The 24,005-nt window shown below is 53.1% G+C and overlaps 2 protein-coding genes across 3 annotated transcripts in view; both read left to right on the top strand.

Moving 5' to 3' along the window:
* NUP214 (nucleoporin 214) overlaps window positions 1–17,119 on the top strand; it is an 82,750-nt gene extending 65,631 nt beyond the window's left edge. Inside the window, exons 31-36 of one of the 2 annotated variants that reach the window (XM_081103971.1) lie at window positions 3,427–3,583; window positions 10,404–10,556; window positions 14,732–14,903; window positions 15,548–15,687; window positions 16,446–16,470; window positions 16,881–17,119. In XM_081103971.1, coding sequence (XP_080960097.1) covers window positions 3,427–3,583; window positions 10,404–10,556; window positions 14,732–14,903; window positions 15,548–15,687; window positions 16,446–16,470; window positions 16,881–16,914 — 681 coding nt within the window. In that variant the 3' untranslated portion in view covers window positions 16,915–17,119. The remainder of the gene's footprint in view (window positions 1–3,426; window positions 3,584–10,403; window positions 10,557–14,731; window positions 14,904–15,547; window positions 15,688–16,445; window positions 16,471–16,880) is intronic. The other variant, XM_081103972.1, reaches the window with a different exon arrangement.
* A 4-nt stretch (window positions 17,120–17,123) lies between these two features.
* PLPP7 (phospholipid phosphatase 7 (inactive)) overlaps window positions 17,124–24,005 on the top strand; it is a 41,652-nt gene continuing 34,770 nt past the window's right edge. Inside the window, exons 1-2 of the mRNA XM_081103974.1 lie at window positions 17,124–17,552; window positions 17,792–17,852. The gene's annotated coding sequence lies outside the window, so the exon portion shown is untranslated. The remainder of the gene's footprint in view (window positions 17,553–17,791; window positions 17,853–24,005) is intronic.

Raw genomic sequence — 24,005 nt, forward strand, 5'->3', positions numbered from 1 at the left:
CTAGACACATCATAGTTAAGCGTCTGAAAAACAGTTTTTAAATTTGAAAGGAGCTAAAGAAAAAGAGGACATATAGGGAAACATTGGATTGTGTGGCTTTGACGAGATACGAAATGTATGACAAGCGTAGCAGCAGTGCCTTTGCTACCTCGGTAGGCCATTGGCTCTCCAGCAGCACCAGCTCGCGCCCAGGGGAAGTTCACAAGCACAGTGTCTGGGCATGTTTGGTGCTCATGAGTGGGGGAGTCTCCTGGCATCTAGCGATGCTGCTCAACACCCCACAGCCTCCAGAACAAGGAATTACCCAGCCCAGATGTCAGCAGCGCCATGTGAGAAGCCAGGAGGTAGACAAAAATTTCTTAGATCACAGAACACAGTGACCATAAAAGAAGAAAATAGAAAAACTGGACTTCAATAGAATTACAAACTAATGCTCATCAAAAAAACTTGCCATAAAAAGGAAAAGGCAGGGCACAGACAGGCAGGAAATATAGTAGGTTTACAGTTTTCCATACGGAAAATAATACACTAATTAATAAATAACGCAAGAGTAAACTTTCACGTACTCACAACTGTAATATTACTTTTGCCCCACCCATGTGTAAAGAACTATAAGTCAAAAATAAAAAGACAGCCCAGTTTTAAAAATAAACAAAATACTTGGACAGATACTTTACAAAAGAGGGTATGTGAGTGGCCCATAAGCACATGAACACTAGCTCAGCATTGTTAGTCATCAGAGAAATGCAAATTAAAACCACAGTGAGACACTCCCTCACACCCGCTAGAATGATTGAAATTTAAGAATAAACAGTCGAATGTGGAAGAGCGCTAGAGCAGCTAGCTCTCCGAATGCATTGCTGTGCGAGTGTGAAACCGCGCGGTCACTCTGGAGAGTCGCCTGGCAGGTCCTTCGTCAGTTAAATGCACACTGCTGTTACGGTGTAGCCATCCAGTCCTAGGTCTTTACCCAAAAGGAAAGAAGATACATGTTCACAAGAAGGCTTGTAGAAGAATGTCCGCGGCAGCTTTGTTATGGAGACAGCCCAGCTGTTCCTCCCCCCGGAGGCGCGGAGCGCTCAGCTGCAGAGCGGGAAGGACTGTGCGATTGGAAAGGCAGCAGGGAGCCATTGCAGATCATGCGCTGGGGAAATCCTAAGGGATCCAGTGCAAAACTATTCGGACCATAAATGGGCTCAGTGAGTGTGTAGGACACAGGATCAATATATAAAAATCAGTTATTTTCCATATGCTTGCATAGGACCATCTGAAAATTAAGAAAATTCCATTTCCAATAGCATCAAAAATTAAAATATTTAAAAATAAATTCAACAAAAGTGCAAAACCTATTCTGAATATTATAAAACGTTGTTTAAAGGCATTCACGATGATATAAGTAAATGGAAGAACATCCCGTGATCGTGGATCAGAAGAGTTAGTATTGTTGCAGTGACAGTGCTTAGCAAGTAGATATAGAACCACAGCTGGCCGGATTACCAGTCACCAGGAATTCCGTGTAAGACAGGCCCAGGTGCCTGTTTCATAGAGGGATTCGGCCTTTATTTATTAACACGTTAATTTCAGGTTGTTTCAAAGACTACGAAAAGAATAAAGCAGGGCAGCAAATCAGGAAAAACGGTTTGAAAATGTCTTCCTGAAGAATTCTCATGAATGTCCCTTATATTTGTTTCTTCGAATTAGATTCACCTCACGTCCACACATTGAGATTGGTTTATAGGTCTCATAAGTCTCTTTCCCTTTGATTTTTCCTCATAATTCAGTGGTTGACGAAGCAGGTCTGTGTCCTCGAGTCCCCTGTGGTCTGGTTGCTGCTCTTCCCCAAGCAGAGCCTCCAGCCCCTGCTCCTCTGCCCTCTGCTGCGGCCTGTGGAGTGGTGCTGGGTCTGGGGCCTGATGAGATTCAGGTTGGATTCTTTTCGCATTTGAGGCTGGATCTTGAACACTAACTCCCTACTTCATGATATAAAGGAATTGTTCGTTTTTTAGACATGATAATGGTATTATGGTTATGGTTTATGTTTTACAGATTTATGTAGGCAAATCAGTAGATGAAATGATACCGGGTTTTCTTCATACTAATGAAGGATGAGGGGAAGTAAAAGGAGGTATAGGGAAAACTCAGGTGGCTCTGAGTTAATTGTTGAAGCTGGGTGATGGTTATATGGAGGGTTCAGTATACTCTTCTGTCTGATTTTTGTATGTGTTTGAGAGTTTCCATAATTTAAAGTTTTAAAAGCAATTATTTTTAGCAATTAAAATCCATTGGATTCTCTCTAACCCAATTATGAGATTGTAATAACTGTCCATTCACTCAGAATGCCAAGGGAATGAATGAGCTAGGAAGAGTAGTTTATTGCCCTTATTTCGTAAGGGGGACTTGTGCACCATCCACCTGCTTGGGAGGGGCCCCTGCAAAGTTCTGAGACAAGCAACCCAGTTCTAAAAGCCCATCGTATTCTACCTTATCAGCCAAGGGGGTCATCTCACACCTAGCTCTGATATTAATGGTCCCTCAGCTCTGGCACTGGTCCTTCTAGAACCAATTTCCAGACAGAAATGAAGTGCGGTGCCTGACACAGCTTTGAGTCAGCGCACCCTAAGTTAGTGTCCTCGCGTGCAGGATCTGCGCACTTGGACAGAATTCAGCTGTGGTCGTCATTTCAACAATGGAGCTAATTTAAGCCTGTCCCTGAGCACTGGGAAAGTCATTATGAAATACAAGTGCTCAAACTGAGAGAAAAGACAGCGTAGTCACTGAGCAGCAGTTGCTGATGAGTTCAGCCAAACATGAGAGGAATCGAAATAAGGTGCCCAGGATAGCCTAGAAATGTTTCCACACCTTTTCACGTGGGGGAACTCTCGGGGTTGGTGTTCCTGCCTCTGGCATCGTGTCAGCAGAGACCGAAGGCAGCAGGGCAGAGACCTTTAAAGTTCCCACCCAGCGTGGCTCAGTGGTTGAGTGTCGACCTATGAACCAAGAGGTTATAATTTGATTCCCGGTCAGGGCACATGCCCAGGTTGTGAGCTCCATCCCTAGTGCGGGTCCTGCAGGAGGCAGCCGATCAGTGATTCTCTCTGATCATTGATGTTTTTGTCTCTCTCTCCCTCTTCCTTCTTCTCTCTGAAATCAACCAGTAAATATATAGAGAAAAATTAAAGTTCCCACCCACCATAAGTCATGTTTTCAGGGGCCTGCGAGTGTGGGTTAGCTGAGCACTTTGATGTGCAGGAAGGCCCTGTGCCAGAGCCCAGCTTCTCTGTGGTGGCGAGAGCATCCGCACCAGAACTAATCAGACCTCTGCTGCTTTTCTGTTCATGCCAGCTGTGAGCGCCTCCTGTCCGCGGATGTGGCCTGCCGCTCGGTGACCTCTCACCCTGCCTGCTTCCTGCCCCTGTTATTTTTCAGCAGTCGCCGTCCTCCAGTGGCAGCGTGTTTGGGTCTGGCAGCGCTGGAAGAGGGGGAGGTTTCTTCAGTGGCCTTGGAGGGAAACCCAGCCAGGATGCAGCCAACAAAAACCCATTCAGCTCAGCCAGCGGGGGCTTCGGATCCACAGCCACCCCAAGTAAGTGGAGAAAGTTCTCCCAACCCCGCCACCCCAAATGCCAGTGCCATCCTCATGGTGTTATCAATGCTTCGCTGACAAGTATAGGACAGAAAGGTCTAGAAGGGCCTTTTAAAATACCTTACCCCCATGGCTTCTTGGCCTTTGACCTAAGATCAAGTGTAAAATATCTACCCCAAGGCAGTGTGATCTGTTGGATTTTGGGTTTTATTTTTATTTTTTTAATGACATGTCCTATATAATCATGGAAAGACATCAGAGCTGCAGGGAGAGGGTTGAATTGAATTAGATTGAAATGACTTGGGATGGATGCGTGCAGGCCTAGTGCAAGCGGCGAGCACGCTGGGTATGCTGGGGGCAGGGCACGTCTGGGTCTTCGTTTGTGTCACACTCTGAATTGACTCTCAACCCAGCTGCTGTCAGAAGTGTCGCTTGACAGTGGAAGCCTTCGTTGCTTCTTTGTCTTATTTCAAGTGAAGCCGCATCTTTCTGCTGGCACTTCCTTCTCCACCTCATTGTTAAAGCACTTTATTGATCTGTCTCTTCATGGTTGGAAATGAAAGAAATTTATTTGTTTGAATATATATATTTATATTTATATATATATATATATATATATATATATATATATATATATATCCTGCTGCTGATGGGGCTGAGAGGGGAGGTTGGGAACCTGTCTTCTTTGTCTTAGCTTCGCTCATGCAATATGCCATACAGAAGGCTCCTCTGAACCGAGAGCGCGTGCCCCATGGACAGAACAGATACTTCCTCAGTGCCATCAGCTCCTGTAACTAAAACAAACTCCCGAGCCCCCTGGAGTCCCAGACCTGTTATTTTGAGGTCGCTGTCCGACTGGTATAAAAAGAGAGCTCATGGTCAAGAGACACGTACCGTACCTTTTCATCGGTAACATTATGTCATTGGAGGTTTGACTCTGCAGCCTGCAGTCTGCCAGGTAGAGTTTAGAATCCTAGAATGAAGAGCTTTTAGAAATCGAGTCTAGTAGCTTTCAAAAACTGATTCTGCAGATGAACTCGTACACAGAATCCTGACTTGCAAGACAGATAAAACTAGCTTGCTCAGAAGCGGTGGTCGGAACCAGAGCCACACGCGGGTGGTTCCCCCTTCCCAGCTGTCAGCAGAGCTCAGGGCTCCCTGCACAGACGAAAGCACGGTCCTCGCACAGCACTCTCCCTTTCCCAATCAGAACAAGCTCAGGGCGGCTCAGTGTTTTCTTTGTTTTGGGTTTTGTTTTTTAAATATATTTTCACTGATTTCAGAGAGGAAGGGAGAGGGAGACAGAAACATCAATGATGAGAGAGAATCATTGATTGGCTGCCTCCTGTATACTCCCCACTGGGGATCAAGCCCTCAGCCCGGGCATGTGCCCTGACCAGGAATTGAACCTTGACCTCCTGGTTCATAGGTCGACACTCAAGCACTGAGCCACACCTGCCGGGGTTTTTTTGGTCACAAAGCCAGAAAGTGGCAGGTCTGGAATTCAGCTACATCTTACACAAAGTGCCAAACAGCCTCTGGCACAGAACAGGCCCTTGGTAACATGCTAGTTAGAAATGTGGGTTTACCCTCTAGGCAGGTTATCTCCTGTGGGATTGTGTTACTAGCCTATTGCATTAAAATGTAGGCGGGTCATATCCTTGTAAAAATTCCTTGCCTTCTGGCTAATTCATCTCTTAATGCCACAGCTCTTACCTGTCAAAGGATTGCCTTCTCCCTGGGGGCTGGGCCGGCTCAGGAGAGCCCGCTGTGCACTCTCTCCCAGCTCCACGCTCAGCGACAGCAGGGAGTGTTTGTTTACAGTGCAAACTGGACGGTGGCTCCCCAGCCTGTTGTTCACTGGCACGCCTTGTTTCTAATTCTGTAATTCTGGTTTAAAATAAGCGCATCTATTCCTAGCACCAGACACCTGCTGGTCTTCATCTCTCCAACGTGGGCAGTTGTTACCCAGCAGTTTACTTGTATGCCTCAGGGAAGTTTAAGTGCATCTGAAAGGGTACAGGAACGACTTAACTTTTTTTGCTTTTAAAAACCAAGTGTGGGATTGAATGGTGATAGGGACAGGAGCCTCTGTCGCCCCAAGGACCAAGTACGGGATCAGAGGCCCCAGAACTAAGGAAGCTGCTGCAGATCACCTGGGCAGCCTCTCTCCTTGGGCGACTGCAACACTAGACACTTCTGAGCACCACTTCCTCCCTGGGCTGTGGACGGCGGTCCAGGTTCTCCTGCCTCTCAAATAGCCCTTTCTCTTTCCTTCGGTCTCTCTGTCATTGTGGGGCGTGTTCCCCATCGCCGTAGGTATTACAGTAGTCTCCAAACGCCCCTGCTTCTAGTCTCCCCCACTGGGGTCTGGAAATCCTTACCAGAGAGAGTGGCTTAAGATTACGCTCTTATTTTGCCATGATCCCTACTCAAACCCTTTGGCAGCATCCCGCCGACAATAGCATAAAACCCAGCTCCTTTGGCTTAACTGCAGGGCTCCTTGAGCTGGCTCCAACATGCTTTTCTTTTTTCTTAAAAAAAAAAAAAAAAAATTAAGTGATTTTTTTTTGAGAGAAAAACATTTGTTGTCCCACTTATTCATGCATTCATTGGTTGCTTCTTATATGTGCCCTGATGGGGGATCAAACCCATAACCTTAGGATATCAGATGACGCTCTAATTAACTGAGCTCTCCGGGCAGAGCCCCAATATAGTTTTCTGACTTCGATTCAGTTCCCCCAACACATTCTCCCTGCTACTCCCTCCACACACCTGAACCTGCCCGTCCTTTAAGGGTGAATGTAAGTCCCTTCCTGTGGGCAGCGTGGCCTCAGGGTCACGGGCCCGCAGTGCCTCTCCCTGTCGGAATCCTGGGGCCCTCGTGTTCTGTTCCTTGACGAGACATAGAGCAGAAGGGAAGTGACCTTTATTGATCACCTACTGTGTCTCTGGTCTGGTCACTTCTTACAACAGTACTTTTAGATGTGGCCGTCTCCATTTTGGATGCGGACTTAGGGAGTAGCAGTGGCAGAGCCAGAGTTCAGTCTAGATGTGTTTCCAGGCTCTCCTCCAGCACGTTGCCTCCTGGGCTCTGGCTGGCCTGGCAGTGTGACGTCAGCCCTCCCAGGTGTGCTCGTTGCTGCTGGCATCACACATTCCCCGTGCAGACACAGTATCTGAGCACACATCGAGCTTCCAGCAGTTCCCTGTGTGACACTAGGGTCAGCCCTCAGGAGAGACCGGAATGCGCGATGACTGAGAACGACGAGCTGTGAGCACCGCATGCCGAGGCCCCGCTCTGTACAGGCTTCTTCCTGTCTTCCCCAGAGACAGGACCGGGGCACGCTGAACCCTGGGGTCATTTCCGTCCACCCACGTGGCTTGTTGCCTGTGAGGACCGACTGCCTCCCGAGTATGTCTGAGGACATGGATGGCGCCGTCCCCAGCACCTTTCTTTCTGTCCAGGGGCCTGGGAGGCTCCTGTGAGGATGAAGAAGCTGACGAGAATCTGTTGGGCGCACAAAGCTCCCTGGACACCTGTCTCTGAAGAAAATACCCTGAACAGTGTCCTGGGCAGGCACTTCTCCAGTCCCTTTCTCAGTGCGTGTTGTCCTCGTGAGTGCCCGGAGCCCTGCCGAGTGGACGGGGCCTGGTCCCTGCGATGATACTGACATGATGATGTTAGGTGATGCTAGTATTTTTGCCAAATCAAAGACCAGTGAGGATCGGTGTGCCCGCAGCGGGGGCGGGGCTCAGAGCAGACGCCCGTTCCACCTGCACTGCCTTCCCCTCACCTGCCTCTCCCCTCCAGCTGGTCGTCCAGTGGCTCCGTGGAGACCAGTGTTGTTACTGGCCAGCTTCCTCACAGGAACCTACAGGGAAACGCTGTCCCAACAACCAGGAGAGTCTCTACCACATTTTCAGGAACTAGAGACTCTAATTTGGGAGCCATAGGAGACAGCGGAGAGACACGTAGGCCCCGGAAACAGCAGCAGATGATGGTTCTGCCGCTTTGTGTCAGAGCAGCTCAAATAATTCCCGAAAAGTCCCTACACCGGGCTTCTTTGGAGACTGCAAATGACAGCTGCTACAACGTGCGGGTCGTGTTCTCGTTATCTTCGCAAAATGGGAGGGATTCGTGTTCCGCAGCTGACGTACTCTGTCCTACTGTATTGACCATGCCTGGGTGTGGCCGGAGGAAGAGTCAGAGACGGGAAGTTGTGCTGCCTGAGGATCTCATGTGCCAGACAAGGTGCCCTACACACCCACCTCATTAACTCCTCGCCGCAGCTCTGCGTGTTCACAGCTGCTTTCCCCGTTTTCTGTGTGCGGAACGGGGGCGCAGGAAAATTCAGTCCTTGCCCAGCATCGTAGCTATGAGGTACTCAAGCCAGATCTGAATGCAGAACTCGTGCTTGTTCCATTATAATATGCTACAAACAACTTAAAGACGGAGTCTTAAGAAGATAAGGGATAAAGAAGCCCAAACACGCCCTTGCTGGTTTGGCTCAGTGGATAGAGCATCAGCCTGCGGACCAAAGAGTCCCGGGTTCGATTCCGGTCAAGGGCATGTACCTTGGTTGCAGGCTTCCTGGCCTGGGGCCCAGGTCAGGGCTCCTGCAGGAGGCAACCAACTGATGTGTTTCTCTCACATCGATGTTTCTCTCTGTCTCTCCTTCTCTCTTCCATTCTCTCTAAAATTCAATGGAAAAGTATCCTCGGGTGAAGATTAACAACAACAACAACAACAACAACAAAAAAGCCCAAATACATCTGAATGCTCTGGCCTCGGGAGTGTCAGTCTCCCAGCATCGTCCCAGTAAAGTCATTTCACCTCTGTATTTGGAGTCTCTCCAAGAGGAGAGCTAGCCCAACCTTGCATGTGTATTTGTTTGCTGTTTGAAATTTTGCATCGGTAGCACGAAGGTGGGAAATTGCAGTCCTCTGTTCTTGAAACACCAAGTTAGAGGAATGACTGAGACGCCTGTTTTCGTCTCCAGTGTCAAATGGACTGCCATTGAAGGAGTCAAAGGTGACCTCCCGTTAGCTCATCACGGGAAGGACCAGACTGTTCGAGGGGACTTCCGCAGGGGATAAATAACCCTTGAACCCCCGAGAGGGTCAACACTCCCACTGTCAGGGCCCAGCTCTCAAACTGTCAGCAGCAGTTTCAGAGAGCCAGTGACCATGTGGCCTGAGGCTCTGTTATCGGTGCCTGGAAATTTGAGCTGGCCGTTTCCCTGAGGTAAGGCTGCTCACTTCCTTTTAATTGAAGCATTAACAGTCGAATCTCACACGGTGGGATCAGCAGCAGAGCAAGATGAGGGCCTTAGGTTGACAGGTTAGTGGTGGACTGCCTCTTTAGGCAGCTGACTTTGAGTGTGAAGGACTGCTCTCCACCCCCTCCCTTCCATCACCTTCACTGAGCTCCTGATTGGGGGAAGCCTGGCATCATGAAGCTGTTTGTACTTCTCACATGGGGGCATAGACTTGGCTCTCCTTTACCCACCAGAGCTTGTCATTGCAGCCTATTTATGCCTCTGCCTTTGGGCATCAACCTCATTTCAGGATAGCCTCTCCCTGCCTTCTGTGGGTACAAACTCATTTTATTTTTTACTAGAGGCCTGGTGCACGAATTTTTGCACAGGTGGGGTCTGGCCGTCCCATCCCAATGGGAGCCAATCAGGGCCGGGCCGGCAGCAGCGGGGAGGGGATGTGGGAGGTGGGCCAGCGGTGGGGGGTGGGGGGCGCAGGATTTCAGCTGGCCCCGCCCCTGATGGGGGGTTGATCGGGGGAGGGACCAGCCAGGGGGAGGGGCCGCGGGAAGTTGGGGGTTGCCGATAGGGACCCCATCCAGCCGGTTGGCCACCGCAGTGTGCATCATATTGTCCAGCCGTTCTGCCGTTTGGGTCACTTGGCTTTTATATATATAGATTATTATCATTATTATTATTATTACTAATCCTCACCCGAGAATATTTTTCCCATTGATCGAGAGAAACACATCAATTGGTTCCCTCCTGCACAAGTTCCAACCAGAGCTCAGGAAGGGGAGGAGCCTATAACCGAGGTACATGCACTTGACCAGAATAGAACCTGGGATCCTTTGGTCTGCAGGCCAGTGCTCTATTCACTGAGCCAAACCGGCTAGGGCTACAAACTCATTTTAATAAAACACCCATCTATATGTGGTGGGGAAACGAACAAATACGTCTCACCATCTTGGTTTCAGTAGTTAGTTTCCTTTCATTGTTGGAGCAGACTCGATGTGTATTTGAAGGAGTGACCCACTAGATAGGCATCTGGAACTTAGTTGAACTTCTGAGAAAGAGGAAATCAGGCTGGAAGTCTTGCTGCCTCTTTTCCGGTCTCAGAACATCCCTGGCTCCCGTCAGATCAGACGGAGCCCCGGAGGTTTTGTTTGTCCGCTGTTCTCTGAGCAGACTGGGCAGCAGCCAGCGTGCCAGACTTGACAGTGAAAGCTGCGCTGGAGCCATGTGCTTGGTGTGGATGTGCTCACATAGCATTCTGGCGTGAGGCTGCGCCGTTGGTCCCCATGGGCGGGCGGACCAGGACCTGCGGGAGCACAGATGAGTTTCTGTGCCTGAGAACTGAGTCGGGAAATTCTGAGCCTGGACACCCACGTAATGAAATCTGGCCTTCAAGACCCATGCAAATCGGAGAAGGCGTCCATTGCTTTTCCTGGTCACTTCTCCCTTCTCTCAAAACACCCAGCTGAGGTTCCTTCCTTCTCTGTTGAGAAGTAATTGAGGACATTCTCCTCCCTCTGACCTCCCTCATTCTTTCATTTCGTCAGATACCTCTAACCTATTCGGAAACAGTGGGGCCAAGACGTTTGGTGGCTTTGCCAGCTCGTCGTTTGGAGAGCAGAAACCTGCTGGCACCTTCAGCGCTGGAGGAGGAAGCGTGGCATCCCAAGGCTTCGGGTTCTCCTCTCCAAATAAGACAGGTACTGCGGTCCTGCCTGCTGAGGGTGCGTCGTATGAGCTCAGATGCAGAGATGCTGGAAGGAGGGAGCTCTCTGGAGAGGTTCTCGAGGGAGTAGGATTGGCGTGTGGGTGAAGTGACTCCCACTTTATTTGTATTTTTATTGAGCATCTACTATGTTCCTCACACTGTTCTAGGTCTCCTGAGAAATGTTAAACAGCACAGAATGCATATTCTGTAACCCTTAAGAGAACTTCTTGGGGAAGAAAACTTAAACATTTAGCAAGTGCAGGTTGACCAAAGTAAGGGAACACAGAAGAAAGTGATCACTAAAATGTGAACATGAAAGTGTCCTGAGTCGCTCATTTGCTTGGTGCCCATTGCCTGTCGCAGGGGGAACAGACTATTTAACTTCTGTCCGTATCATTTTGCCTTCTTTCCTAGTCACTTGTTTTTTGTTTGTAATTGAGTATAATAAACAAGTACATTAGATATACAGTACATGTACATATACAATATCAAATATGCACATATCATGAGTTAATTTTCACAGTTGGAAAATACCCGTGTAATCAAGAATAAAGAACATTGCCAGCACTACTTCTTATCCCAGCATTACTTTTACAGTATACATTTGTGAATGGTGACTTTTTATAATCATGCATTGCATTCACAGTTTAAATTTTTAAAGAACATTGTATATTTAGACACAAAAACATATTTCGTTTCTGTCAGCTGCCTCCTCTGTCCCATTTCTGTTTCTGGGATCTGCATGGGTCTGCCTTCCTGCCCCTGTTGCATGGACGTTGTGTGAAAGGATTTGTTTTAAGGCACAAGGCAAAGGAGGAATGTTTGCTGAGAAAGCGGTTCCTTCAGGCAGGCTCCCAGGGCTGAGCGGCAGGACACGCCCTCGCTTGGATGTGTGGGAGATTGAAATTCCGCCAGTGCCAGGAGAAGGTCCCACCTGGGGACCAGATGCGTAGGTGACTCAGGGACCCACCTGGGGACCAGATGCGTAGGTGGCTCAGGGACCCACCTGGGGACCAGATGTGTAGGTGGCTCGGGATCCCACCTGGGGACCAGATGTGTAGGTGGCTCGGGATCCCACCTGGGGACCAGGTGTGTAGGTGGCTCAGGATCCCACCTGGGGACCAGATGTGTAGGTGGCTCGGGATCCCACCTGGGGACCAGATGTGTAGGTGCCTCTGACTCAGGACCGCCCCCTTTAGCATCTGGAATCCACCGCTTGGAGCACAGTCGCTGTGGTTTCCATAATGCTCTGTGCACCTTTCCTCAGGCCTGTGGCCCGGCAGGTTTGCCTGGTGGCCAGTTTGGGATGCTCTTTTCCTAGAATTTAAGATGGACAAGAAATGGGCATTGCAGCTCTATTTTGCCCCAACCTTCCCGGCAGTGAATGATTTAAAAATGAAAGGGCTACAAACTCATTTCTCATTACCCAGGCAAATACTATTTGACTAAGAAATTTTAGTTCATTAATTATCAAGACTGTTTTTTTTAGGGAACCTGATAATGTTTTCTTTGGTATGTTTTTCTTATATATTGTCTCTTATTCTGGGATCAGGTTGTTGATTGGAGAATCTGATGCTTTTAATTTTTCAATCTTAAAGAAAATGTACCTCCCTTTCAGAATATCTTTTTCTACTTGATTTTTTGCCCCATGAAACCACCTAGTTCGAGGACTGGAACAGAGAAAGCCACCAGGCAAATACATGAGCTGAATGAGCGCGTGACCCGGAAGGGAAAGTGCGGGTGGGAAAGCCTGCTCTCCTGCTTCGGGACTTCGGGAGCTGCATCCGTTTCAGGGAGCTGCTTCCGTAGGAGAGGTGCCTCCGAACATCAGCGAGGCTGCTTTCTGCCGAGGGGCCAGCCTTCCTTGACTGCTGGTTTGAAGGCATCTCTGAAAAATTCCAAAAGTGCCCATCCTCCCGCCGAACGATTGCATTTCGGAACTATGCTGCTGGAGATACTGGAAGGGGGGGGGGGGGGGGGGGACACAGGAGGGACAGGCTGAAAATGACCGGGCTGCCACCCCAGTCCATGGGGCTCACCCCGCTGCTCCTGTGCCAGAGTTGCTGGGTTAGTGGCAGTGGGGGGAGGGGGGCGCACATACTGGTTAGATGCTAGGTGGTCTTTGAGTCACTCAGTCTTGTTCTAGTCCCAGCTGCACCATTTACCTGCTGGCTAGACTCAGACACGGGGCATATCTTCACAGCCTCAGTTTGCTCACCTGTGAAGTAGGGATTCCAGGTTTTTGGGGTGAATTAAAGCAGACTGTTCTACAGTAGCTGGCATGTGAAGGGCCATCAGTAAACCAGATATTTCAGTGTCATTGATTATTAGTACATTTCTGTTTCTTCAGGGGAAGAAAATCGTGAAAATAAGGCATCTAATAAAATCAAACCCCGCGAGTCGATCTTCAGAAATAAGACCAGGATGACTGTTCTCTTCCTGGCGCACTTAGCCGTGACCCGGGCGTGGGGAAGTGTGTGTGCTTGTGCTGGTGTGTGTTCATCTCCTCCTCTCCCCCTGCAGTTTACTTCTGTATCATTGTGACTTCTCATTTTTCACTCCCCTTCCACCAAGAAGCCAGCATAATATGGAGTGCAAGGCACTAGACCCAGCCCCCAGCGTGTGTCTGGGAAGAGAGTGTAACTGGATCTGTGGTCAGTCCTAAATAATTCAGCGGCAGGGTTTTTAGCGCTTTTTCTTTTCCAGTCTATTATATTTGTAACCCAACAGTGCCCATTAGCATAGCTTGGAATTTCACTCAAGGTTTTAAAAGTCAGGATGTTAACCCAAACGTGAGCCTTAGCAAAAAGTTCTTCTCAGTGGAGCAGCCACTACAAATGGTCCACCGGCAAATAACGGCGGAAAGAACAGCGAGCTAGACCTGCAGCTGGCCGGCCCTCCGGCTCCAGGGGCAGAGGCTTGTGGTGGGATTCAGGCCAGGCTGACCCTCTCGGCAGATGCGCTGTGGGCTTCACTTTCTGAAAGAGGCGGGAAGAAGCCAGGTCCCCTCCGGCTGCTTGCGCCTCGGCCGCCATCATTCCCTTCAGCGTGTGGCTCCAGGTCAATACTCATTTTAAGAAATATTCCCCCTTAAGGCATGTTTCTTGTACTATTTTGTTCATTTCATTCAGCAGACTCTCACTGAGGGTCTCTGGATAGCCAAGAAGGATTTCAACAGTGTCTCGGGGATTGGGGACCCTGCCCGGGCAGAAAGGACAGTCGGGGAAGGACAGTCCTCCTCCTGCCTGCTGGCATCTCGGCCAGCCCAGTGGCCACCCGGGCACGCCCGACCCTTTTCTGTGGGTGGCCGCCCGCCAGCCTGTGTTCCGTGAGCACAGACCGGGCCTGTGAAGGGGGCCCTGCGCGGACGCTTAGCCGCTCACTCTGCTGGGCCGGCTGGCCGTGTGAGCACAGCTGGACACTGACCTCTGTCGTGTGGCAGCCCTCCTCCCGGGAAGCAATGCGGGTGCTGCTTTATGGGGGATAGTTCCTGACCCCAGAGAGGAAGCATTTCAAAAATTCTCTGGACACACAGAGAAAAGGACAGTGGTGAGAGACGGGAGAGCCATTAGCCGTAAATAATAAAAGGCCTGGCTGAGCGCCAGCGCCGAGCCGCTCACCTCGGCTGTCGCCCATTTGTCCTCCCCGAGAGGGACTCGAGCGTCCGAGGCTGTGCCTCGCCTGCGGTGCTGAGTGATAACCTGTCTGTCATCTCTGGCCGCGGGGAGGCATTGAAGTTTCTGAGGACGGTTTCACCATGAGGAGTCTCCACACAGTGCACCCAGCAGGAAGGGACCGGAAATGCGCCATGTTGGTTCCGGGTGTCGATCTGATTTGACAAGACTTGGAGCTGACAGACCCAGCTTACCTCTGGGAGGGACCGGGGAGCTCAAGGCAAATAGGGGGGTCCAGGGAGCTCTCCCGAGCAGACCCCAGCCCTCTGCTCAAGCTGGAGGGAGGCGACTTGGTGGCTGGGTTTGCTTTGGGTTTAATTGGTATTTTGCTGCTAGAAGGGGTGTTGCCCTTTGCTGGAGATCTTTGTGTTTGGATTCTAACGTATTTTCCCTTTTTTCTTCCTCTTTTGATTTGGTTTCTCACTGCTCATTGTCTTCTCTTCCTGTCTCCTCCTTTCTCCCTGTTCTGTTTGTTTGCCTCTGTTTTGCTCAGGTGGCTTCGGTGCTGCTCCAGTGTTTGGCAGCCCTCCTACTTTTGGGGGATCCCCTGGGTTTGGAGGGGTGCCAGCATTCGGTTCAGCCCCAGCCTTTACAAGCCCTCTGGGCTCGACGGGAGGCAAAGTGTTCGGAGAGGGTACTGCGGCTGCCAGCGCAGGAGGATTCGGGTAAGCCCCCAGGGAGGGGACCCAGGGACCCCACAAGCTCAGGCCGAGCCACCGTGTGGAGCAGGGCTAACGGGGGCCGGCTGAAGGTTTCCAGTGTGACATCCCCGAGGAGCCATGGCCGTGCCCTTGGTGCGGGCCCTGGTCTCTGGCCCCGCGGACATCGGAGGCGTCCTCGCTGCTGTTTGAGAGAGGCCCTCTCGGCGGCGGGAGTGGGCGGTGAGGACAGCCGCGCTGCTCGTGCGTGTAGGTGACACCTCACCTCGGCGTGAGAAGCAGACAGGGTCAAGGTCCAGGGAGTAGGCGAGTAAATGGGGTGGGGGATGTCGATAAATGGGAAATGCTAAAATGGTGGAATAAAATTGAAGAATTATTGAAGACAGAAAGAGCAAAATATGTAGTACTGCTTCATTGCCAAGCGACCTGCAGTGTCCAGACGAGCACAGGACTCACTGGACAAGCTGGATTGCGCCTCGTGGGCCTGTCATTGTTCCCCGAAGCAGAGGTGCTTGCTCTGGGCTCTGGCTGCTGGTTCACACCAAGCACGCGCCCTCGATTCGTGTGTCCTGCAGCCTGAGACCACGAGGCTGCCTGAGGCTCGGCCGCAGGGGCAGCTGGCGCTGACTGTCGGTTCCTCCCTGGCCCAGGTTTGGCAGCAACAGCAGCACCACGTCCTTTGGCACCCTCGCTGGTCAGAACGCGCCCACCTTCGGGTCGCTGTCCCAGCAGACTTCGGGCTTCGGGACCCAGAGCGGGGGCTTCTCCGGCTTCGGATCGGGCACAGGAGGTAGGTAGGCAGCAGATAGCCCTCGCCAAAGAGATGAGCCGTTTGCCTGGCTTTCGGCGTAGTGTTGTCAAAGCTGGAAGTACTTGAAGGGCAGGGTGAGGGGGCTTTTGGTTTTCAGAACGTTGTTTTCTAGGTTTAAAGTAGACTTTTAACATTGTGTCATTTTTTTACTAAATATTTCTCAAGATTTGAGAACGCAAGATGATAATCATCTCACTAGATACTCGTTCAGAAATCCAAGCCAGCAAACAATAAGGTGTAGAGACCTTAGTCACGAAACGCCTTTCATTTCGTTAACGCCCTGCTGCTTCAGGACTGGAGCGCCCATGCTCTGCTTCTGTCTGTGCCACACACTGCGGCTCAGAAGCCAGCGCCCTTACTCTTGTGCAGATAAGACACAAAACTCCAGGAGCCCCTTGCCCAGCAGTGAGCCGCAGAGCCAGGCCCAGACCCCCGGGCCTGCTTCTCTGGCCTCACAGAGAGGAGGAAGCAAGTGGGCGGGAATGGAGAGAAGGCACACTTTCCTAACAAAATGGGTCTGTGTGTCACAGTGGGGCTACGTGAGGGGCCCGACCAGAGACCCTCTGCCCACCCCGGCGGGGAGGAGGGAGGAGCCCTGGGGACATGAGCCAGCCCACCTTCCTGCCCGGCCTGCAGGAGGCGTTCCGTGGGGGTGAAGGGAGGGGGTCTGGCCGAGGGTCCACCTTGGTCTTCCGAGTGTGTGTGTGTTTTAACTTCCCCCTGTCCATCTTTTCCAGGATTCAGCTTTGGATCATCGAACTCGTAAGTATCTCCAGTTTTGAGTCATTAAATAGGATGGAAGAGTGTGTGGCCTGGGAAAATACTGGACCACTCAGCTTGCTCTGTGTGTACGCTCTTCCTGTTTAAAAGCTTATCCTGGAAGCATGGGGCTCTGCAGCAGGTTTGGGCTTTTGTGGATTTGCCCATCTTGGCAGGGATGTGGCAGGAGGTGCCAGGTCGCGCCTTGTCCAGGGCCATGTGCAAGAGAGGGAGGGGCCTTCCGGTCAGCAGAGCCTGGAAGGCAGGACTGGGTTCCAGGCCAGTAGCCTTATTTTGTGATCCTCACTCTGCTTTGGTGGAGAATTGGATGACAGTGAAAATTCAGGGCCTGGACTTGGCGCACAGGCAGTCGCGTGCCGGAAGCTGACCTGCCTCCCCGCCCTTCTTTGCAGGTCTGTCCAGGGCTTTGGTGGCTGGAGAAGCTGAGCGGGTATCGTGCTCCTTTGGTTCCGTGACCATCGGCGTTCTCAGCTCCTCGTCCCTGAGCAGCAGCCCTGAAAGCGGACATTCCCGTTGGCACACCAGACAGACAGAAACACCTCGGCAGATGCGCTTGGTCTTTATTTCATGTTGCTTATTCCCCCTCTGCCCCTGTTATTAAACTGTTTGGTTTGTTTGCATACAAAATGTAAGTGGGGGTTTTTTTGTCTTCATTTTTTAAAATATATTTTTATTGATTTCAGAGAGGAAGGGAGAGGGGGAGAGAGAGAGAGAGAGAGAAATATCAATGATGAGAGAGAATCATTGATCGGCTGCCTCCTGCACGCCCCCCACTGGGGATCGAGCCCACAACCTGGGCATGTGCCGTGACCCCCTGGTTCATAAGTTGATGCTCAGCCACTGAGCCACACCCACTGGGCTGTAAGTGGGTTTTTCAGGTCACAGTCAAGGACAGAGGTCTCCTTGTTTCTGTGGCTCTGAGAAGCTGGTGCACCTTCCCTTGGCCAGCAGGACGTCTTCAAGGACAAGCACGGGAGTCGGCCAGTCTCCCCGTCTGCTCAAACCCAGGGCTCCGCACAGGAAAGAGCCTGATGGCCGCTTGTCACCTTCCACGGCAATAACTCGTATCCTCCTGTGTCCTTTTTGCTGTTGGGCATCGGGACCCTCGGTGCCAGCTTTTTGACGGGGTGGCGGGGAGAAACTCACGCAGGCGCCAGCGGAGTTTCGGAAGAGGTTGTAGCCCCTCAGAGGTTAGGTAGCCGGGAGGCAAACCTGGAACAGACCAGTGGCGCTGATGCCCGCGGGGCTGTGCTGGGAGCAGGCCCAGCTCATCTATTGGCCCTTAGCGCCGTGTGTCCCACAGCTGATGTCTTCTGCTCCGGAGGCGAGGCAGGCGGGTGATTGAGAAGACAGCCTTTATCTCCGTAAGTGACGGTGACATTGGTCCACACACTGGCCCACTGTTAGCCACAGGGCGGTGACCCTGCGCAGGCCCGGGGTCGAGGAGACGTGCTACTTCCTGGTGTCACAGCAGAGCGTTGGCAAGGCCGGCCCAGAGGTCCGACCTTCAGTCTCCACAGTGCCTGTCGGGCGGGGTCTCAGGTCTGGGCTATTTCCTTTCTTAGGCGGCGATATTGCAGTGGCTGACAAGGGCCCCTCACAGCAAAGTAGGTGTGGGATCCCGTTATCTGTCCGCCCAGAACATGCCGCGCTTCGTCTGTGGTTGTCAGCAGGGAGCATTGGAAAGGGCAGTTGTTCATCTCACGCGCTGGGAAACTAAAATGCTGAAATGTTTTACTAACGCTTCACGTTGGGGAAGGTGAGGCTCACCGAGGCCCGTGAGCGCAGCCTGGCTGCTGGTCCCGCTCTGCTGTGGGGTCTGACCCCACGACGGCACTGAGCGCCGAGTGCAGGCTGTTCCCGCCCGCAGAGGAGTGCGGTGCGCCCAGGGCCCGGGAGACGCAGCCTGCTCTGTAGGGGTCTGTCCCCACTGTTATCACCTAGGGCAAACCTTTTGAGCTCGGCATGCCAGCATTTTGAAAAACCCTAACTTAACTCTGGTGCCGTGTCACATATAGAAATTTTTTGATACTTGCAACCATAGTAAAACAAAGACTTATATTTTTGATATTTATTTTATATATTTAAATGCCATTTAACAAAGAAAAAATCAACCAAAAAAATGGGTTCGCATGTCATAGGTTCGCCATCACTGACCTAGGGCATCTGCCTCATTCAAAGAGCGTGACCTCCGAAGTTTAGCGTGTGCTCTTTCGGTCCGTGTGGAACTGAAGAGCCTGCCCCCACCTGTTCTCACGAGGCCCCGCAGCCACGGAGCAGGGGGCAATGCCTGGGTCGCGCACAGCCAGGCACGGGCTGTTCCTGCACGTGGAGTTCCCTAGTCTACACAGGAGCTGTCCTGAGACAAAGGGACTTGAATTTTGATGGGCAGCTCATGATGAGGCCACACTTGAAAAGGAGCACTGTGACTGGTGCCTTCTGCCTCGGTGTGTCGTCCTGTCTACACGCAGGCCGAGCCAGTCTCCTGCCTGTCTGTCTCCCCCGGAGGCGCTTTTTTATAAATAGAAGCTGGTTCGGCCTAAACCCTTGACCTCAAATTCTCTGCCTTAATCCTCCGTCGAGGTGGCATGTGGCAGTGCTCCACAGCCCGTATCAGCTGTGCGCGGCCGATAACGCCCAGCACGCACCGTCGGCGGGGAATGCGGTGCTGGCGTGGGAGCCCTCTCCGCTCCTTTTTTGGGGTCGATTACCCTGGTAGGTGGAAGGGGTCATCTCAGAGCGCAGCCAGCCTGCAGCCCCTGAAACCCAAGCTTCTGGGTATGGGCTGGGAATGCACCACGGCTCCAGCCTGCCCCGGGAGGAGCCTTTCCCTGAGGGGGTGGGCAGGCTGGGGTGAGTGGGGGCTGGGCCCCAGTGAGGAGAAGGGACCACAGCTGCTCAGGGCCGCAGTCACAGTTGGCTTCGCTATGTCTCTTGAGTAACTCGGGAAAGGCAGGAAGGAAAGGGGGTGGCGGTTTAAGGAGCTGTGGTTTTGCGTGGCTTTTCTAGATGTAAACGTTGTGTGTTCATAATCGATGCCTCTGATGGCAGCAGGACAGAGGCCAGGAGTCGGGTTTCCCAGGCACAGGAAGAGCCCACGTGACCCATGGGCGTGGTCATGTCCCCTTCATGCCGATGCACCTGCAGGGGTCCCCTTGGCCCGGCCGCTCGGATTGGCCTGCTGCACGCCTTCAGTTCTGCTTTTTCCTGAGGCGTTTCAGGTCAGGCCTTCCGGGAAGGACGTGCAGCGGCTGCGGACCCTACCCCTCAGTAGCTCTGAGACAGAACCAGGCACTGGGCCTCCTCCTGTGAGGGCTTTTCCCTCGGGGTGAGATGAAGACTGGAGCACAGCCGGGCAGGGTGAGGGTGGGCAAAGTGAGCATCTGGCCCCATGTGTGTGGGTTCACGCCTTATAGGACCTTGCCCTGCATCTGGGGCAAACAGCCCTTGGGGGCATCTTCCCCCTGGTGGTGGCCCCTTGTCCAACACAGAGCCCGTGGTGAGGGGTGAGCCCTGGCCGCAGCGATGGCGCAGGAGCGCTCACGTCTGGGGTTCTGATCCAGCGGCGCTGGGTGGGGTCCTCGAATCTGTGTGTGTAACCAGCTTTGCAGGTGATTCTGGTGCAGATGGTCCGGGGCCACACTGTGAGGCCTTGACCACAGTCACTGTGACTCCATCCCCCGATTCTGAGAGTCGGACGCCCATGGACATAATTATTTTGCCACTAACCCAGGGAAGGGACCTTCCTGAAACTTAAGTGGGACACAGAGTTTCACTTCAGCTGTCCTTGGGCACCTGCTCAAGAACATAGGTGAAAGCACAGGTGGCTGTCCCCTCCTGCCCTTCAGATATCTCTGCAGGCCTCCTGGGAAGTGTCCCCACCCTGGCCAGCCTCCATCCTTTGGGACAGTACTGTGGGGGGAGGAGTGACCCTGTGTCCGCCAGCCTGGCTCCCAGTCCTCCAACCCCCAGGTTCGTCAGCTTGTGGGCTCCCGTCCACAGTTCCCCATGGACACCTGACTGGTGCTGTCAGCATCTGCTGGTTCTTACACCCCTCATCCCTGCTGCACAGAGAGCAGGGGCGCTGCTCTCCCTCCTTCCTCGCCCCGGTTGTTCCTTTATCGCTCACGCGTGGACAGAGCAGTTGGCCTGAGGTGGTTTTAGCCCTAACCCCGGCTGGCTTCAGTGTTTCCTACGGGAGTTTATTCTGAGCCAGAACTAATGGGCTCCCTGGTCACACAAGTTGGAAAGAACGGACAGAACAAAAATTAATAGCTCTTTACTGAAGACTCCTTAGAGTCTTTAATATTCATGTATGCTTCGTCAGTCAAGGAAGGGAGGTCGCTGCCATTTCCAAACGGTTCTGACCTGGAACCGTCCTGCTGGCACCAGGCTCCTCGGGAACGGCTTGTCGCTGGGGTCGCCGGGCAGAAGCACCGCTTCCTCCCACAGGCTGTGTCTAGCACATCCCTCCCTGTGCCGTCCACCCTGGGGCAGCATGGGTGTGAGCTGCGCGGGCCCACTCACACGCGGAGTCCAGTGGCCCACGCAGTTCAGCCGTGTACGGGTCAGCCGTGTTTTTGAGCCTCAGTTGGGAATCTGCGGATCTGGGGGCTGACTTCAGTGGCGGCCGTGGTTGCACCCCGAGTCCGTGTGTTCGATTACAATAGTGGTGGTTCACTGGGTGATCCTTCGCGCCAGATACTGTCCATCCTAAGTGCTTCTCGGACATTTTCACATTCGACCTACAAGCGAGATGCCATAACCCACATCTTCCGTGAGCACGGGAGGCTGAGAGAATGAGCGGTTTGCTGAGTCTCGAGTCAGGTAGTGGTGGAGCCAGAGGGAGCCCGGGCTGTGCCGCACCCCTGCCCTCTGCTCGGCCGGCCACCCCGCCTTCCCCAAGGTCGTCATTCGTCTTAGAATACCGGGCCACTGGCACCGGGGACTCTGCTGAGCCCTCGCCACACCGCTGTCCTGTCCACCCGCGAAAGTGAGCTGGCCGCGGACGCGGACCACAGCAGACATTCCGCCCGTCGTGTAGTTTTTGCCCCCATCCTGTTGGCTCCAGCCTTGTACGTGGTCATTGTCTGTCTAAACCACAACCCCAGGAGGGAGGGGCAGAGGCCGAGTCTGTAGCGACGTGGGGTGGGCACGCCCCACACACAGATGGGCCTGCCAGCTTTCCGGTGAGGGAATCGGGTCTGGAGGAAGCAGCTGGCCGCACGCCCTCGGCTGTCTAATCCCCTCCTTCCTCTGCTCTCTCTTCCGGGGTCTGGCTTGATGTTTTCCAGTCCCACAGAGGTCAGACCCACTGCGCCATTGTTCAGCCCCTCTCTGCTTATAAATAGAACCCCGTCCATTCCGCAGCCCTGGCCGGAGATTCTCCACATTGTTGTCAGCCCTGGACCGCCAGCTGCAAAGAAAGGGCCTCCGTCAGGGAGGGGCGGCAGGCGGGGCCGGCACGCTGCAGTGGTGCCCAGCTCCCCTCGAATGTCCCTGCAGCACTGGCCGCCGGATCAGAAGCAGAAGTGCTTCCCAACCCTCCGAGGCTGTGACAGCCGTGCCTAGGCTGGGCCGTCCGCCTGGGAATCCTCACCATGGCCTGCGGGTCACACGTGCGGTCCCCCTGCCTCTCCTGCCCCCTCTCGCCGTACTCCAGTCCCTCGGCACTTGCTCTGCTCCTCCAGTGGCCTGTCTGGCCTCGGCCCAGTGCCCCGCATGCGCCCCTGCTCGGCCTGCAGTCAGCGTAGATCACTCCCTTGCCCACCGCCTCCCTGGGCTGCCTGCCCTGCTCCGTTCCAGCAGCTCCAGTCCATTCTCCCCCTGGTTATAGGTGTGACTGGTTGTTTGATTTGTTTGTCTGATCTGCCCCTCCCCCCAGACAGTCAGCTCCGTGAGGGCAGGCACCACATCAGCCTTGTCTCAGCCCTGGTGGCTCCAGGACAGCAAGAGGCGGGACCTGTGGGATAGATGCCCCCCTAGAATGACTACCAGACCCCCGCCCTGGCCGGAGTTTCTCAGTGGTTAGTGTCGGCCTGGGCATAGGAGGGTCATGGGTTCGATTCCCAGTCAAGCGCACATATCTGGGTTGCAGGTTCAATCCCCGCCCCTAATCTGGGTGCATGTGGGAGGCAATTGATCAGTGTCTCTCACATCCATGTCTCTCTCTCCCCCATGCCCCTCCCTTCACTCTCTCTAAAAATCAATGGGAAATATATCCTTACTCCTTGGTAGAAGATATTTTTTTTAATATATATTTTTATTGTTTTCAGAGAGGAAGGGAAAGGGAGAGAGAGAAACATCAATGATGAGAATCATTGATGTGCTGCCTCCTGCACACTCCCCACTGGGGATTGAGCCAGCAACCCCGCCTGTGCCCTTGATCAGAATCAAACCCAGGACCCTTCAGTCCGCAGGTTGATGCTCTAGCCGCTGAGCCAAACCAGTTAGTGCGGTGTAAGATTAAAAAAAAAAAGCCAGACCCCCGCAGGAGATGATGAGGAGGTGTGGGCAGGGCTTTTACAGAAGGTTCAAGGGCATGGAGCCAGCCCATCACACCAGGGCCACAGCAAGGCCAGCGTCAGAGCCAGGCCCCGTGCTGGCCCAGACCTCCCGGCAGTGGCCTCTGGTTCTCACCAGCCCAGGGAGGCGCTAGCTTGCAGCCGGAGCAGCTGTCCGTGGCTTACAGTGGGTGATGAGCACAAACTGGACACAGACCCAGGGACAAGGCTATTCTCCACCACTTACCAGCTGGAACAGGTGCCCGTGGCCAATGCCACAGCTCAGGGCAGGTATGCGCAGGGCGCGGGAGAGTGCCTGGCACAGGCACGGCCAGCTCACAGGTGGCTTCCCTGGCTCGAGCGGACAAGCCCCAGTGCCCCTGCCTTGAGTCCATGCCCACAGTGTTTTCACCCAGCAGCACTCACTTCAGGACCCGGACACCCCCTCCCCCAGGAGGGACGCCCTCGGGCAGGGCTAGCGCAGGGAGAGGACCCCTTGCACCCTGGCCTGTGGCAGGTTTCTCCCTGCAGACAAGAACAGCCACGCATGCTCACTCCCCCTGCCCGTCTTGCCATCCCCCAGCTCTCCAGCTGGCCGAGGGTTGCCCAGCGAGGAGCAGGGAGGGCTGCATGCTGCGTTTGAGTCACTGGCTGCAGCTGACGGAAGGGGCTGTGAGCGGATGGAGCAGCTTGTCACCCGCCGATATTGTCAGAGCATTTAGAATCCCAAAGTCTTGGATGTTTGCTTTTCAGTTTCATTCTCTGTGTTTTAGGAAACCAGCATTTGCCCCTGCGAAGGTAAATGAAACTTACAATTATGTCACAAGGTTCTGCATGTGGTAATTTGAGGGGGCAGCCTGGGTTCCTCCCCCAGGCCCTCCTGCCCGGGTCCAGAGGGAGCGCCTCTCTTTCTCAAATGGCAACAATTGCTCTGAGCCGATTCCCGGCCTGGACTCGGGCTTCAGGCAGCTGACCTGGGTGTGCCCTGACGCTTGTCTATAGGGACTTCTTTTT

This window comes from Myotis nattereri, assembly GCF_964212035.1.
Source record: "Myotis nattereri genome assembly, chromosome: 12".
Lineage (NCBI taxonomy): Eukaryota > Metazoa > Chordata > Mammalia > Chiroptera > Vespertilionidae > Myotis > Myotis nattereri.